Source organism: Lepidochelys kempii, chromosome 14, assembly GCF_965140285.1.
Source record: "Lepidochelys kempii isolate rLepKem1 chromosome 14, rLepKem1.hap1, whole genome shotgun sequence".
Taxonomy (NCBI): Eukaryota; Metazoa; Chordata; order Testudines; family Cheloniidae; genus Lepidochelys; species Lepidochelys kempii.
In genome coordinates this window covers 49,161,267-49,177,522 of record NC_136393.1, presented here as the reverse complement: position 1 = coordinate 49,177,522, position 16,256 = coordinate 49,161,267, and the positions used below count along the sequence as shown (strand labels likewise).

General features: G+C 61.7%; 1 protein-coding gene across 2 annotated transcripts in view; it reads right to left on the bottom strand.

The window, feature by feature from the left end:
• Nucleotides 1–307: 307 nt before the first annotated feature.
• CLIC1 (chloride intracellular channel 1) overlaps nucleotides 308–16,256 on the bottom strand; it is a 19,252-nt gene continuing 3,303 nt past the window's right edge. Inside the window, exons 1-6 of one of the 2 annotated variants that reach the window (XM_073311853.2) lie at nucleotides 13,303–13,506; nucleotides 5,929–6,038; nucleotides 4,343–4,468; nucleotides 3,813–3,919; nucleotides 1,211–1,392; nucleotides 309–544 (exon numbers count right to left, since the gene is read on the bottom strand). In XM_073311853.2, coding sequence (XP_073167954.1) covers nucleotides 383–544; nucleotides 1,211–1,392; nucleotides 3,813–3,919; nucleotides 4,343–4,468; nucleotides 5,929–6,038; nucleotides 13,303–13,341 — 726 coding nt within the window. In that variant the 5' untranslated portion in view covers nucleotides 13,342–13,506 and the 3' untranslated portion in view covers nucleotides 309–382. Of the gene's footprint in view, nucleotides 545–1,210; nucleotides 1,393–3,812; nucleotides 3,920–4,342; nucleotides 4,469–5,928; nucleotides 6,039–13,302; nucleotides 13,507–16,256 lie in introns of those variants that run through there. The other variant, XM_073311854.2, reaches the window with a different exon arrangement.

The window sequence follows — 16,256 nt, the reverse complement described above, 5'->3', positions numbered from 1 at the left end:
CCAACCGCTCCAAGATTCCTACCCCCTGCGCTGGTCCTGGTCTCTCCCCCCAACACAGGCTCTGGGAGGGAAGCGGAGCCCTGCGCTGCCGTCCCGGATGCCGGGGTCCCATTCCTCATCCCCGTCTCCAGCCGCCTAGGGGTGAGGGCCCTGTGCTGCCCCCCCGGACACCGGGGTCCCATCGCCTCCCCCCGACTCTCAGGACTTCACCAAGGGGAGTTTTAAAAGGTTATTTAATGGGTTTCATATTTCAGCGTGAATCCCTCCCCCTGCCCCCACCCGAACTGAATACAGACACCCCCTCCCCCCGAAATCAGCCCCCCTCCCTCCTCCGGGCTTGGCAGCCCCCATGCTGGGGTGGGGCCCCGCCGGGTCCCCGGGGCTATTTCAGGGTTTTGGCCACCGTCTCGTAGGCCAGTTCGATCTCCTCAGCGTCGGGGCAGGTGCTGGCGAACTCCTCACGGGCGTAGGCATGTCGCAGGTACCGGTGGATGCCCTGCAGCGCCTCCGGGATGGTGAATCCCCGATACTTCTTACACACCACCTGGGGGGCACAGGGGGGGTCACAGCCGGGGTCACCCGACCCACGGCCCCGCAGCTCCACGGCCTCACAACTAGATCCATGGCCCCACGGCCTGACTCATGGCCTGACTGACCTGCAGCCTGACCTACGGCCCCACAGCCCGACCCACGGCCCCACAACTAGATCCATGGCCCCACGGCCTGACCCATGGCCAGCCCTACAGCTCCATGGCCTGACCCACAGCCCTACAGCGAGATCCACGGCCCCACAACTCCATGGCCTGACCTATGGCCCTATAGATAAACCCATGGCCCCGCAGCTAGATTCATGGCCCCATGGCCCAACCCACGGCCAGCCCCGTGACCCCACAGCTCCACAGCCTGACCCATGCTCCTACAGCTAGATCCATAGACCCACAGTCAGATCCATGCCCCGCGGCCCTATAGCTAAACCCATGGCCTGAGCGCCGGGGGGAGTAAAGATCCGTCCCAGCCGGAGCCGTCGACACCGCCGGACGCAGAGCGGGCGAGGCCGAAAACCAGCCCCAGATCTCGAGCGACTGTGCGTGGCCCTGGGGCCAGCCCAGGGGAGACCCGCCCACCCCACCCCGCAGCACAGCGCCCCCTAGTGCCGGCTGCGGCGGGCAGCGGCGCCCCCTGGTGGCCAGCCCCGGTCCTGCGCCCCCACCTGGACGACGTGCAGCTTGGGCAGCAGGTTGCAGTCGGCCAGCGTCAGCTCGTCCCCGTCCAGGAACTTGCGGCTGGAGCGGGTCTCGTCCTCGGCGCTCGTCTCGTCCACCTCGTCCGGCAGCGGCGCCATCAGGTAATTGTCCAGCACCTTGAGCGCCTTCAGCAGCCCCTTCTCCAGGGCTGGGCGGGGAGGGAGAGAGACTCGTCAGCAGATGGAGGACAGCCAATCAGAAGGGACGGTCATCGGCATGGGGCAGACAGAAAGGCAGCCAATGGGAATCCAGGGAGATGGAGGACAGCCAATCAGAAGAGAGGGTGAAGGAAGCGGGGCAGAAAGAGAAAGGGAGAGGCGGCCAATGAGAATAGAACCGAGACCGAGGACAGCCAATCAGAAGGGACGGTCATCGGCATGGGGCAGACAGAAAGGCAGCCAATGGGAATCCAGGGAGATGGAGGACAGCCAATCAGAAGAGAGGGTGAAGGAAGCGGGGCAGAAAGAGAAAGGGAGAGGCGGCCAATGAGAATAGAACCGAGACCGAGGACAGCCAATCAGAAGGGACGGTCATCGGCATGGGGCAGACAGAAAGGCAGCCAATGGGAATCCAGGGAGATGGAGGACAGCCAATCAGAAGAGAGGGTGAAGGAAGCGGGGCAGAAAGAGAAAGGGAGAGGCGGCCAATGAGAACAGAACCGAGACCGAGGACAGCCAATCAGAAGGGACGGTCATCGGAACGATGATACTAAACTGGGAGGAGAGGTAGACACGCTGGAGGGTAGGGATAGGATACAGAGGGACCTAGACAAATTGGAGGATTGGGCCAAAAGAAATCTGATGAGGTTCAACAAGGACAAGTGCAGAGTCCTGCACTTAGGACGGAAGAACCCAATGCACAGCTACAGACTAGGGACCAAATGGCTAGGCAGCAGTTCTGCAGAAAAGGACCTAGGGGTGACAGTGGACGAGAAGCTGGATATGAGTCAGCAGTGTGCCCTTGTTGCCAAGAAGGCCAATGGCATTTTGGGATGTATAAGTAGGGGCATAGCGAGCAGATCGAGGGACGTGATCGTTCCCCTCTATTCGACATTGGTGAGGCCTCATCTGGAGTACTGTGTCCAGTTTTGGGCCCCGCACTACAAGAAGGATGTGGATAAATTGGAGAGAGTCCAGCAAAGGGCAGCAAAAATGATTAGGGGACTGGAACACATGAGTTATGAGGAGAGGCTGAGGGAGCTGGGATTGTTTAATCTCGGAAGAGAAGAATGAGGGGGGATTTGATAGCTGCTTTCAACTACCTGAAAGGGGGTTCCAAAGAGGATGGCTCTAGACTGTTCTCAATGGTAGCAGATGACAGAACGAGGAGTAATGGTCTCAAGTTGCAGTGGGGGAGGTTTAGGTTGGATATTAGGAAAAACTTTTTCACTATGAGGGTGGTGAAACACTGGAATGCGTTACCTAGGGAGGTGGTAGAATCTCCTTCCTTAGAGGTTTTTAAGGTCAGGCTTGACAAAGCCCTGGCTGGGATGATTAAACTGGGAATTGGTTCTGCTTTGAGCAGGGGGTTGGACTAGATGACCTTCTGGGGTCCCTTCCAACCCTGATATTCTATGATTCTATGAATGGGGCAGTCAGAAGGGCAGCCAATGGGAACCCAGGGCGTGGCATCCAGCCAGTCACGAGAGGGTGAAGGGGGGGAAGCCAATGAGAATCAATAAGGCGATATGAGGCAGCCAATCAAAAGGGGGAGAAGCTCACGGGAGAAGAGAGGCAACCAATCAAAACCCAGGGAAGATGGGAGCCAGCCAGTGAGCATCAAGGTGAGATCGGAGGCAGCCAGTCAGAGGAGAAGGTAACCGGGAAGGCCAGGGACGTAGCCAATGAGAATCTAGTGCAGATGAGGGGGGCACCAAACAGAAGAGTGGGTAAAGGAGGCAGCCAATGAAAATCAAAGCAAGATCAGGGAGATCCAATGGCAGACAGCGGCAGGCAATGAGAACCAAAAGGGAGACAGGAGCAACCAATGAGAGACGACAGAAGGATTGTGGCAACAGTGAGAAGGAGCCAATCAGAACGAGGAAGGAGCCAATTAGAACAAGGGGCAGCCAATGAGAGGACAGAGTGACTAAGAGCTGGAACCAATCAGAACCAAGGGGAGAGAAGATGGCAAAGGGACACAATCAATCAGAACCGAGAGGAGACAGATGCCGCCAAGAGAGGGAGCCAATGAGAAGCAGGGGATGATGTGGGGTGGCCAATGAGATTGAGGGGAAGAGAGACAGAGGGACCGACCAATGACAAGGGGCAGCCAAGAGAAAGAGCCAATGAGAACAAGAGAGAGATAAGCAGTGGCAGAGAGCCAGCCAATGGGAATAGGGGGGGAAGGTTTGACTGAGAGGCAGCCAATGGGAACAAAGTGGAGACAGAAGGGCAGCCAATGAAAACAAGGAGGAGATGGGGGACAGTGAAGGTTTGCCCAGGAGGCAGCCAATGGAAAGACAGAGAGCGACCTGGGGCAGCCAATGAGAAGTGAGGGGTTTCCCCGCCCCCTCCCCCAGGCGGATTCCCCTTCCCCTGCCCCAGGGATCCCCCCTCCCCCGCTCACCGGGGTCCTGCGCCGGGTTCGAGTTCTTGATGTAGGCGGAGAACTTGGCGAAGATGTCGAGCCCGGCCGTGTTGGACTCGGGGTTACGGGCGGCCAACCTGGGGTACCTGGGGGGGCAGTGAGAGATGCAGGCACGTGGGGTCCCCCCTCCTTTATTATCCACCCCCCAGACGCCCCCTCCTCACACACACCAGCCCCCCCCACACACACACACCCCTCCCCTCCAGTCTCCGGAACCTGCCCCGATACCCCTCCCTAGTGACCCCCACACCTAGAGGAGCCAGCTCCCCCGCTCCCAAAAATACAGTAAACACACCCCTCCCCCACCCCAGAAAGCCCCTCCCCAGAGTTCTCAGATCCCCCCATTTCAGCGAACCGGTGAGCGGAGCTACCCACCAGGCGTGGGGATTGTTGCTTCCCCGGTGGCCAGTGGAACTCCCTGCCACATGACAGTGGTCCCATCCAGAGTGGTACCCTGACTTGCCCCGCACATGCTCCCTGCCATGCCGGACTGGCTCCTTGGCACATACTTGGGGGGGCAGAGCACCTCCTCCAGGAACTCCTCGATCTTGTTGGTGTCGGTACGGACCTCGGTCCCGTACATCAGGAAGGGGAGCTGCCCACCCGGGCAAAGCTTCTGAACGGTGTCAGTCCTCCTGCAATGAGAGACGGGGGCTGCAGGTCGGGAGTGAGGGGCACCGGCAGGGCTGGGGGGCAGGGCTGGGATAGCAGGGGCTGCGGGTCGAGAGTGAGGGGCACCGGCAGGGCTGGGGGGCAGGGCCGGGCTAGCAGGGGGCTGCGGGTCGGGAGTGAGGGGCACCGGCAGGGCTGGGGGGCAGGGCTGGGCTAGCAGGGGGCTGCGGGTCGGGAGTGAGGGGCCCCGGCAGAGCTGGGGGGCAGGGCTGGGCTAGCAGGGGGCTGCGGGTCGGGAGTGAGGGGCACCGGCAGGGCTGGGGAGCAGGGCTGGGCTAGCAGGGGGCTGCGGGTCGGGAGTGAGGGGCACTGGCAGGGCTGGGGAGCAGGGCTGGGCTAGCAGGGGGCTGCGGGTCGGGAGTGAGGGGCACTGGCAGGGCTGGGGGGCAGGGCTGGGCTAGCAGGGGGCTGCGGGTCGGGAGTGAGGGGCCCCGGCAGAGCTGGGGGGCAGGGCTGGGCTAGCAGGGGGCTGCGGGTCGGGAGTGAGGGGCACCGGCAGGGCTGGGGGGCAGGGCTGCGATAGCAGGGGCTGCGGGTCGGGAGTGAGGGGCACCGGCAGGGCTGGGGGGCAGGGCCGGGCTAGCAGGGGGCTGCGGGTCGGGAGTGAGGGGCACCGGCAGGGCTGGGGGGCAGGGCTGGGCTAGCAGGGGGCTGCGGGTCGGGAGTGAGGGGCACCGGCAGAGCTGGGGGGCTGGGCTGGGCTAGCAGGGGGCTGCGGGCCGGGAGTGAGGGGCCCCGGCAGGGCTGGGGGGCAGGGCTGGGCTAGCAGGGGGCTGCGGGTCGGGAGTGAGGGGCACTGGCAGGGCTGGGGGGCAGGGCTGGGCTAGCAGGGGGCTGCGGGTCGGGAGTGAGGGGCACTGGCAGGGCTGGGGGGCAGGGCTGGGCTAGCAGGGGGCTGCGGGTCGGGAGTGAGTGGCCCCGGCAGAGCTGGGGGGCAGGGCTGGGCTAGCAGGGGGCTGCGGGTCGGGAGTGAGGGGCACCGGCAGGGCTGGGGGGCAGGGCTGCGATAGCAGGGGCTGCGGGTCGGGAGTGAGGGGCACCGGCAGGGCTGGGGGGCAGGGCCGGGCTAGCAGGGGGCTGCGGGTCGGGAGTGAGGGGCCCCGGCAGGGCTGGGGGGCAGGGCCGGGCTAGCAGGGGGCTGCGGGTCGGGAGTGAGGGGCCCCGGCAGGGCTGGGGGGCAGGGCCGGGCTAGCAGGGGGCTGCGGGTCGGGAGTGAGGGGCACCGGCAGGGCTGCGGGGCAGGGCCGGGCTAGCAGGGGGCTGCGGGTCGGGAGTGAGGGGCCCCGGCAGGGCTGCGGGGCAGGGCCGGGCTAGCAGGGGCTGTGGGTCGGGAGTGAGGGGCCCCGGCAGAGCTGGGGGGCAGGGCCGGGCTAGCAGGGGGCTGCGGGTCGGGAATTAGGGGCACGGACCACGTCTCACCCACCTTTTTGTGTCCACCGTGGTGACGTTGAAGGTGACGCCTTTGAGCCAAAGCACCATGAAGAGCCGCTGGGAGAAGGGGCAGTTCCCGATCTTGGCCCCATCACTGCCGGCCTGGCCCACAGAACAGAGGGGGCTCAGCAACCACCCAGTGCCCGGCCCCACCACCCCCAGAGCTTCCCCCTTCCCGTCCCCGTCCTGCCTCGGACCCCCACCCCTCCATGGGGCAGGGCTGCCCCCCACCCCGTGTCGTCCAGGCTGCACTACCGGCAGCCACCACCAGCGGGCGCCCACAGCTATAATGCCTGGTCGGTGCCCCGCTGCAACACCAACCTTGGCCTGCGCCCCCTCGCGATGCAGACCCCACACGGGGGTGTGGCTGCAATACCGGCCGTGACCACCAGATGGCGCCCCCTCGCGATGCAGACCCCACACGGGGGTGTGGCTGCAATACCGGCCGCGACCACCAGATGGTGCTCTAATCCTGCCCTATAGGGACCCTGCAGAGGGCTCCCCTTTTGCAACTCCCCATAGCCCCCCACAGCTCCCGCAGGGGCTGTGCTCCTCCCCCCCACACACCCCCTCCTGCTCGGTGCCATGGGGGTGGGGTGGGGACTGGATCTCTAGGGATATGGCGGGGGGAGGTGCAGCCCATGGGGGTCCAGGGAGTCCCTGACTGACATGCCCTCTCCTGCCAGTGCCTTGGGGGCTGTTGGGGCGGGGGGAGCAGCCGGAAAGGGAAGGGCCTGTGGGGTGAGGGGGAACAGAGTGTGGGGGCGGGGAGGAGGGGGTGTCTGGGAGCAGGAGGAGGTGTATAGGGTCAGGGAAGGAGGGGGTGTCTGTGGGGGGCAAGAGGGGTGAGAAGTAGGGGGTGTTTGGGAGGACAGAGTGGGGGAAGATGGGGGGTGGGAGGGGATGGGGTGGGGGCAGAGAGGAAGGGGTGTCTATGGGGGGCAGGGAGGTGGCGGTGTCTGGGGGCAGGAGGGGGTGGGGAGGAGAGGAGGGGATGCCTATGGGGCAGCAGGGGTGGTCTAGGGGCGGGGTGGGGCAGAGAGGAGGGAGTTTTGGGGGCTGGTAGGAGTGTGAGGTTCGGGGCGGGAGGAGGGGCACACATCTCTGGCTGTTGGGGAGGGAGTTGGCTGGTGGGCAGCACCCAAGGGTTAAACCCCCCACCCCCTCCAGTTCAGGGGGTCACAGAATACCTTCAGCCCCCAATCCCCACACACACATACCCAATGCAGGGGTCACAGGGCCCAGCCAGATCCTGCTGCCCGTTGCCAACACCCACCAGGCCCCCAGCCAGTTGCCAGGGAGATGCCCGGCAACGAGCCCCCTCCGCCAGGTGACAGGCAGAGCCAGTTGCTAGGCAGCTGCTTCACACCCGCCTTTTCTACCAGAACCCACAACCAGTGCCCTCAGGTACACCCGACAACCAGATACAGCCCATTGCTATGGAGATGACCGCCCACCCCCACTCCTCCTGGCAACCTGACACACACAATTACCCCCACAAAAGGTGGCTACAGTGACACAAGGCCCCGCCCTGCTCAACTGGGCCACACCCACAGCCAGTTGCTGTAGAAACAGGTCACACCCACACACAAGGTGACAGGCATGACGGGTTGCCATGGAGAACCAACTCACAACGCCCAGTGATGATTATTACAGAGACGCACCCGCCCCTCCCTGCCACAACAGCTACAGCTGGCAAACACAGGCAGGGCTCAGGGGGAACCCGGACGCCTGGGTTCTCTCCCCAGCTCTGGTAGGGGTGTGGGGTCTAGTGGTTAGAGCACGGGAGGCTGGGAGCCAGGACTCCTGGGTTCTATTTTTTTGAGCGACTACCTGTCTCTGGATAAGGGATGGGATGTAGGGCCTTCCCCATCTTGGGGCCTCCAGCTCCGACCCAGCCCCAAGGTGGGGGCCCAGCTGGCTGGGCGGGTGGGGGAAGCAGTGGGGGATGGGATCCGACTCAGCCTGGGTTTACCTTGAGCCAGGCAGTGGGAGGCCACTGTGGCTTTGGGAACGATTCATCCCCAGCCAAGTCCCAGAAGAGGAATTGTAATGCTGGGCAGGGAGTAGCAGGGGCTGTGGGTCGGGAGTGAGGGGCACCGGCAGAGCTGGGGGGGGGGGGGGGGGGGGAAGGGCTGGGCTAGGCTAGCAGGGGCTGCGGGCTGGGAGTGAGGGGCACCAGTAGAGCTCAGTGTGTGTCATATGCCCTACACCGCAAAGAACTGCAGCGATTCCCCTTTGACTATCCCCTCCCTGCTCTCCCCCGTGGGTCCAAGGCCCCAGCATCCACCCTCGACCAGTCTTCAAACAACCAGAGCCCTGTGATAACGCCCAGCACCCCCATTTCCACCTCCTCTGGGCTGGCGGGCCCCATCCCTGCCTGACACAGTCCAAAAGAAGGACATGCAGGGCCTGTCCCTTTAAAACCAGCCCCACTGAGGGTTTTATAGGGAGACTCGCCCTTCCCAGGGGCAATCCAGCCAGACATAGCCAGGAAACATTGAGTCAACCCAAGGCAGGCTCTATACTGCTCTGTGGTTGGGGCCCGCTCGCCTCCTTCCCTGCAGTGATGTCACCCCAGGAGGTGCTTTTAGTCACGTTCCTCCACCCCCTTGGGTTAAATGGTTCCTTCCTCTAATTTCACTCCCCCCTCCCCGCCCCGGGCATGGATCTGCTGCGGGGAGCGGGGTGGGGGCAGCAGGGGGCGCTGGGCTGCGGGGGGCGGGGCGGGGGGTTCGGCAGGGGGCACTGGGCTGCGGGGGGTGGGGCGGGGGGCTCAGCAGGGGGCTCTCCAGAATCAGGGCCCTGGCCCCCCCCCACACCAGATGCTGCACAGACAGGTAATGAGAGAGGCAGGCCCTGTCCTGATGAGTTTATTGTCTACCTAGAGAAACCAGAGAGAAATAAGGATCCCCATTCAACAGATGGGAAACTGAGGCAGGGAGTGGTCAAGTGACTTGCCCAGGGTCCCCCCTCCTATGACTGGAGAGAGAACTCAGGAGTCCTGGCTCCAAGACCCCCCCACACTCTAACCACTAGACCCCACTCCCCTCCCAGTGCCAGGGACAGAACCCAGGAGTCCTGGCTCCCAGCCCCCCTGCTCTAACCCAGCAGACCTCACTCCCCTCCCACACCAGAGTCCTGTTCTACCCGAACTAAAGTTACACTAATTTGCAGCCACTTTGAAGTTCCAGGCGCCGCACCCCAGGGAGTGGGTGAGCCCAGCCCAGGGAAACCAGCCCTCAGCCCTGTTTGGATTTTAAACACACAAAGAAAATCTGGTCCGAGAACCTGCTCCAGGGGTAAACCACAGGAAACAAGGAGGGGGGAAGGAAAGCCAGACACAGGAGGGACTATGCACAGCTGAGGATAGAACCCAGGAGTCCTGGCTCCCAGAGACCCCTGCTGTAACCACCAGACCCCACTCCACTCCCCTCCCCTCCCCTTGCCGGGGAGAGAACCCAGGAGTCCTGTTTTGTGTCCCTGCCCCACCCTGATCCAGACACACACACACACACACAAGAGAGAGGAAGAAAAAGATAGAAAGAGGGGAACAGAGCAGACACTGAAAGAAAGAAAGAAAGAAAGAAAGAAAGAAAGAAAGAAAGAAAGAAAGAAAGAAAGAAAGAAAGAAAGAAAGAAAGAAAGAAAGAAAGAAAGAAAGAAGAGATGCAGATGAAGCGGAGCAGAAGGAAAGGCCGTGGCTGCGTTACTCAACTGCTGGAGTGCTCAAAGCTCGTACAAAGTTTGGATTAAGATCTCCCGAGGGTGAGATTTGAGGGGGGGCTTCCTCCTAGGGAGGGGGATCAGAAGGAGAGGGAGAGAAAAGAGGAGTGGGAAAGAGAGAGGCGGTTTAACTGAGCCCGTACCCAAGCACGGCCCAGTTAAACCGGCCAGAGAGAGACAGAACAAAAGACAGACAGAGAAAGAGGGAAGGGGAGAGAAGCAGACGAGGAAAGAGACAGAGCCCTGGGCTGTGTAAACAGAAGCAGCCCCAGTTTGATTGTCCCAGGGGATCTTCAAACCAATTGAAAAGTTTTCCTCCTTTGAACTTTTCCCCAAATCAAATGTTTCAAACTGGTGGCAAAAAATGGTTCCCGCCAAATCATTTTTTTTTTCCATCCTGGTTTTAAAATGTCCCCAATTTCGGGTGTTTCAAACCCTGCTCCGGGCACGCTGGTTTCAGAGCGGCTTTATTTCAGTTTAGCTTAGTCCAGTTTCTCAACACAGGCCTTGTTTACATGGGGAACTTGCTTCAGTGTTCGAACAGATGTAGGTGCTCCAGGGCCGCCCCCAACATGGATGCTTTAGAAGGCCTGGTCATGGTTCATGTCACCCTGCGTGAGAGAGTTTAGTCTTTTAGCCGGATGTACAATTAATTCAAGTTGGCTGCATTCGAGGTAGCATCTCCAGGCTTAGTCTAGCTTCAGAGAGATTGTCCACAGGACAAATTAACTCCCAAAATACCCAGAGCGGCCGGATTAGCCGCTGATCAGTTGTGCCGTTTCAACCCGAAGCCTCAGACTAGACCCAAAACAGCTTTCAAATCATGTGCGAATTTGCGACTTTGAACATTTTTCATTCCCGAATTGGGAGGAAAAGCCAAAATCTCAACATTTTACACGACCCGGAAATCTGACCAAAAAACCCCGCTTCCCGTCAATCAAAACATTTGGTTCATTTCAAAGTGTTTCATTTCAGTCTGGATCTTTTTAAAACTCCAAACTTCCAACCCAAAAGTCGTTTCCAAGCAAAAACTGAAGCTTTTCATTCCAAGAATGGCAAAACCCGGGATGTGTCAACATTTGCCAGACTTTTCTCCCCCGACTTTTTCACCTCGGAATAGAAACGTTCATTGAAATCGATACTTTCACAAAGGAAATTTTGGTGCTGAGAAACTGGGTGTTCCCCCTGCAATGAAAAACGTTTCATGGAGAAAATCTCTTGGCCCAAGCCAGTCACAAGTAGCATCTCACTCAAGGGAAGATTAATCCAGGATTTACAAGCTTTCATTATAGTCGTGATTTTTCAACAGCTCTTTTTGCGTCAGAAAGTGTCACTTTGTTGAAAACGTTGACAAAACAGGGTCAGTTTTGACAAATCGCCTGACTCAAAAAAACCAAAGCACCGACAAAAGTTGTCCAAAAGTTTTGTGGCTACGTGTTCGAAACAAAACAAAAAAAATTCCGGTTTTATGATTCAAATCGGCTTTTTATCGGGACACGTAAGCTAATCAGACTGAAAGAGCAAAGACAACACTTCGATTGACCCAAACCGACCAAACGTTTGGGTTTTTTCATTCACGTCTGGTGGAAATTGCCACTTTTCTCTCTCGATTCAGGACTGTACAACTTTTCAAAGCTCTAAGATATTTGTGGGCCGGGGAAGCCAGCATCCACCCACTTCAGCTGCATGTGGGGCAATTTCCAATCAGTTTCGAAGCGTCTCAAAGCAGTTTGTGTCAGAGCGAGGAGAAAGCGCGGTCAGACCAGGGCCTCACGTGCTATGCGGGGGGAATCCAGATCTAGCCAGTCAGATGGGAAATAAGGTGCAATTTTTTAACTGGGAGGGGAATGAAGCATTGGGACAACTTACTAAAGGACGTGGTAGATTCTCCGGTTTTAATTCAAGACGGGCTGTTTCTCTCAAAGATCTGCCCAGGAATCGAGTCAGGGAAGCACCAGGCCTGCATCAAGCCGCTGCTAGATCACAAAGATCCTCAAATCTAGGCCTTTCTCTGCCTCTCCGGGGGCTGGAAATTAAACTCCAGAAGTCCAGGTGCTGAATAAATGGGTGGAAGTCAACAGCGAGAAGCTAGATCAAGTGGCTGGATCAGGACTAGTGACACTGTATGGTTTTCGATCTGGGCGTAGGCCAGGCCGGAGAGAAACAAAACACACCGGCCGGCCGAGGGAATGAAAGCGATCCAGAAGAGGCCGTGTGTATTTGCATCCGGTGCTAACTTTAGCTTCTATCCGTCTGACTTTCCCCCCCAGGCCAGTCCTGTAAGAGCGTCTTCCTCCGAGCCCGCTACATCCAAGCCACGCTTTGCAAACGTCTGTCAGGGATCTACACGCAGATTTGAGAGCGGGGCTAGGTCTGAGCCGGGGCGGCTGCAGCAGGTTGTTCAGTCCCGGGGTCATTTTGAAACGGTGGAGTTGGGGGGGAATGAATGGAGGGGGTCAGACAAAGCTTCTTGCGGGTCGAACGCCTGGCTGACGAAGGGGTTTCGTTTTCAACCCTTTTGGCGTCACAGGAGAGGAAGGATGCAGGCCGCAAAGTCAGTTCCCCCCGCCAAAAAAAGAGCAAATCAACCGAAAAGCTTTGAATTTTTCTAGGCCACAAAGCTCGTCTGACCAGCCACGAATTCGGGGGACACGTCGGGGTCACCCATGCTGCAGTTTTCACACACGCCCCCCCCCAAAAAAATGTTGCCCCCCCCCAATAAGTTCACACAGCGGTGGTGTGATTTTGTGAGTGATCTATAGGGCTCCGGGCCAGGCCCTGTGGGTAGCTGTGGGATACTGGTGTCCCACCCGGCCGGGGCCAGCTAGGGGCCACGGCATTTCGGGGCCGGCTGCCTGAGTGGGCCCGTGTCCGTTGAAGGCACTTCCCCAAACGTGGCGGACCTGAGTGACCCCAGGAAAGAGCAAAAGAGTGGGGGGGGGCGGAAAGGCGGGACCCGCCCAGAGGCAGGGGAGAGAAAACGGGGAGCGAGGCAGAGCGGGAGGAGGACGGAAGAGGGAAGGAGGCAGAGGAAGGAAGGGAGGAGGGGGGAAGGGAAGGAAGGAGGGGCCGAAAAGGGGCCCTGGGAAGGGAGGGAAAGAGAACCTGAGCCAGGCGAGGGGAGAGAAAGGGGATGTGAAAAAGAAGAAAGGGGGCAAAACGGTGTGAAAAGAAGGGAAAGTGGGTGTGAAGAGGGAAGGACCAGGGAGAGAGACAGGAGGAGTGAAAAAGAGGGAAACGAAGAGAAAGGGGTGTGAAAGAGAGGAGGGGTGTGAAAACAAGGGAAGGGGGTGTGAAAGGGGCAGGAGAGGTGTGAACGGGGAAGGGATGGAGAAAGGAGGAGGGCAAAGAGAGGAAGGGGTGTGGGAAGGAGGCAGAGAAGGAGGGAGACGAAGCCCCCCACTCCAGGGGAAGGAGGAGGGAAGTAGAGCCCCCCTTTCCCCCCAAAAAACCAGCTCCCTGCCTTCTCCCCTCCCCAGCCCAGCCCCGCCTCCGACCCGGGCGGGGGGGCTCCCTCCTCTTCCCGGACTTTCACTCTCCTGTGGCTCCCGTTGGGGAACAAGGGAGGGGCAGGCTGGGCTCTCCCCGGAAGAGGAGTCAATGCGGAGCGGCTCCGGAGTTTGGGGAGCCCCCCGCTTACCTTGACAAACAGCTCCACTTGCGTCTGCTCCTCAGCCATGGCCCGGGGCTGGCTCCGGGGGTGGGGGGGTTAGAAACGGACAAATCCCCCCCGCTCCGCGGCTCGGGCGCGTTTCAAGGCTCCCCCAAGGGGCGGGAAAAGCCGGGTCCGGGCCGGGGGGCGCGAATCGCCCCACTTCGGAGTCTTGCGGGCAACTCTCACCGCAACCGCAACGCGGAGCTGATCCGGAGCGACGGGTCCTCCTCCGCCAGCCCCACCCAGGAAGAGAGTGAGTCACCGGGGAGGGAAGGGGGCAGGCTGGGGCGGAGGGGGGCTGCCTCTCTCTCCTGCCAGCCCCGCCCCTTCCCTCTCTCCCCCCTCCCTCTGCCCCCCACCTGCCCACTTCCCTCCCTCTGCCCCCCTCGCCACCTACCCCCTCCTTCCTGCCCCCTCTCATTCCCCCGTCCCCTCCCTGTCCCACCCCGTCCGTCTCACTTCCCTCCCCTTCTTCCTTTCCCCTTCCTTCTCTCCCTCTGTCCTGGCTTCCCCCCCTCCTTCCCCTGTCTCGTTCCCCCTCTTCTCCATCCTCCCCCCGGTCTCACCCCTTCCCTCCCCCTGCCCCGTCCCCTCTCTCCGCTCCCGACGCCTCTTTCCCTTCACACCCGCGGTCCCTCCCTCCTTTCTCCCTGCTCCGCTCCCCCTTTCCCGGCTGCTCCGACGTTTCCTTCCCTTCCCGGGACAGACGGATGGTGCCAGTGAAATGCTCACTGCCCCTCGGGAGCAGCCACAGACAGGGCTGCCCCCAGGGCTCAGGACTCCTGGGTTCTCTGCCTGGCCCTGCGAAGGGAGCGGGGGCTAGTGGTTAGAGCGGGGGGGGGGCTGGGAGCCAGGACGCCTGGGTTCTCTCCCCAGCTCTGGGAGGGGAGTGGGGGGGAGTGGTTAGAGCTGGGGGGCTGCGAGCCAGGACGCCTGGGTTCTCTCCCCAGCTCTGGGAGGGGAGTGGGGTTGAGTGGTTAGAGCTGGGGGGCTGCGAGCCAGGACGCCTGGGTTCTCTCCCCAGCTCTGGGAGGGGAGTGGGGGGGAGTGGTTAGAGCTGGGGGGACTGGGAGCCAGGACGCCTGGGTTCTCTCCCCAGCTCTGGGGGGGAGTGGTTAGAGCTGGGGGGACTGGGAGCCAGGACGCCTGGGTTCTATCCCAGCTGTGGGAGGGGCGTGGTGTTGAGTGGTTAGAGCTGGGGGGGCTGGGAGCCAGGACGCCTGGGTTCTCTCCCCAGCTCTGGGAGCGGAGCGGGGGGGAGTGGTTAGAGCTGGGGGGGCTGGGAGCCAGGACGCCTGGGTTCTCTCCCCAGCTCTGGGAGGGGAGTGGGATCGGGTGGGTTAGAGCGGGGCGGGGGGCTGAGTACAGGGAGGAAAGGCCCATGTGGCCGTGGCAGGCCGGCAGGGCGGAGACGTGAAGCGACACAATAAAGCTCTGTCCTCAGCCCTGAATGGGGCGCCTCTGGCGAGACGCCACGGAAATCCGGTGTCAGTCATTTCAGCGGCTCACTGACACGGGGGGGGGGAGGAAAACTGGAGGGGGAGGGCAGGGATTCAAAATCACCCCCACACTGATAACTGACAATCACTCCAGGGGGCGAGGCATCAGGAGGGGGCTGTGGGTTGGGAGTGAGGGGCACCGGCAGGGCTGGGGGGCAGGGCTGGGATGGCAGGGGCTGCGGGTTGGGAGTGAGGGGCACCGGCAGGGCTGGGGGGCAGGGCTGGGGTAGCAGGGGCTGGGGGTTGGGAGTGAGGGGCACCAGCAGGGCTGGGGGGGGGCAGGGCTGGGGTAGCAGGGGCTGGGGGTTGGGAGTGAGGGGCACCGGCAGGGCTGGGGGGCAGGGCTGGGATGGCAGGGGCTGCGGGTCGGGAGTGAGGGGCACCGGCAGGGCTGGGTCCCATGTCCCCCTCCCCCCCGGTCCTTGGGGCATCTCAGGCCTGGCCCAGTCCCATGGAGACCAGAGCCGGCCCCCTGCTGTCTGGGGTGGGGCCTGCTGCCCCTCCCCCCTCCCCCAACTGTATCTGTACACCCTCCCCTCCACCCACCCCCACTACCCATCCCCCTCCCCTCTACCCATCCCCTCTACACCCATCCATCATCTGTCCATCCCCCCATCTAGCTAATCCCCAGCCCCCCCCATGCATCCATCCATCCGTCCCCTGCCCCCCTCCGTTCCCCCGTCCCCCTGCAGTCCCCCCCAGAGCTGCTCTGGCCCCACCCCCCCTCCGCCCATGCCAGCTGCCTGCTCTCTCAATATTGACCTTGGCAGCTGCCCGGCGGCTGGGCCGCCTGTAACCCCTGCCGGAGGCCTGGGCCCGCAGCCTGGATCTGAGGGGCTGGGGGACACCACGGGACCCTGAGCTGCTCCCCAAGGGTCCAAGGCGGGCTCCTGCCCACAGGGGGGCTGATTTAACCCCTCGTAGGCCACATCCCCCCATGCACCCCACCCCCCCCACGACAGAGCCCCTGGGTGGCTGCTCGGCCTGGGTTACCCATTAACCAGCAACACCTTCCCCTGCCCTGGGCTGGCACCCAGCTACAGCCCCCGCTGACCAGCCCTGGGAGCTCAGCCTGCAGCTCCGGGCCAGCACTGGGGTCCCAGTGTAACCAGCCGCCGTGCCCCACCCCAGAGGGGCCGCATCTCTGCACTGGACAAGGGGTCCCCATGTCATCAGTCCCCCCACACACCCTGGAGGGGCTGCGTTTCTGTGCCGGGCCAGGAGTCCCTGTGTAACCAGCTGCTGTGTCCCACCGCAGAGGGGTCCCCGTATAACCAGCCCCCACCCCAGAGGTGGCTGCATCTCAGGGTCAGTGACGGGGCAGCCAAACGTAGGGACCCGGCGAGCCGCGAACAATAATCCTCAGACTTTCGAGAGCTGTGAGACGCCCACAACCTGCCCCGTGGGGTGGCGCCTGCCAGGGCCTGCGGGTTCTGCCCC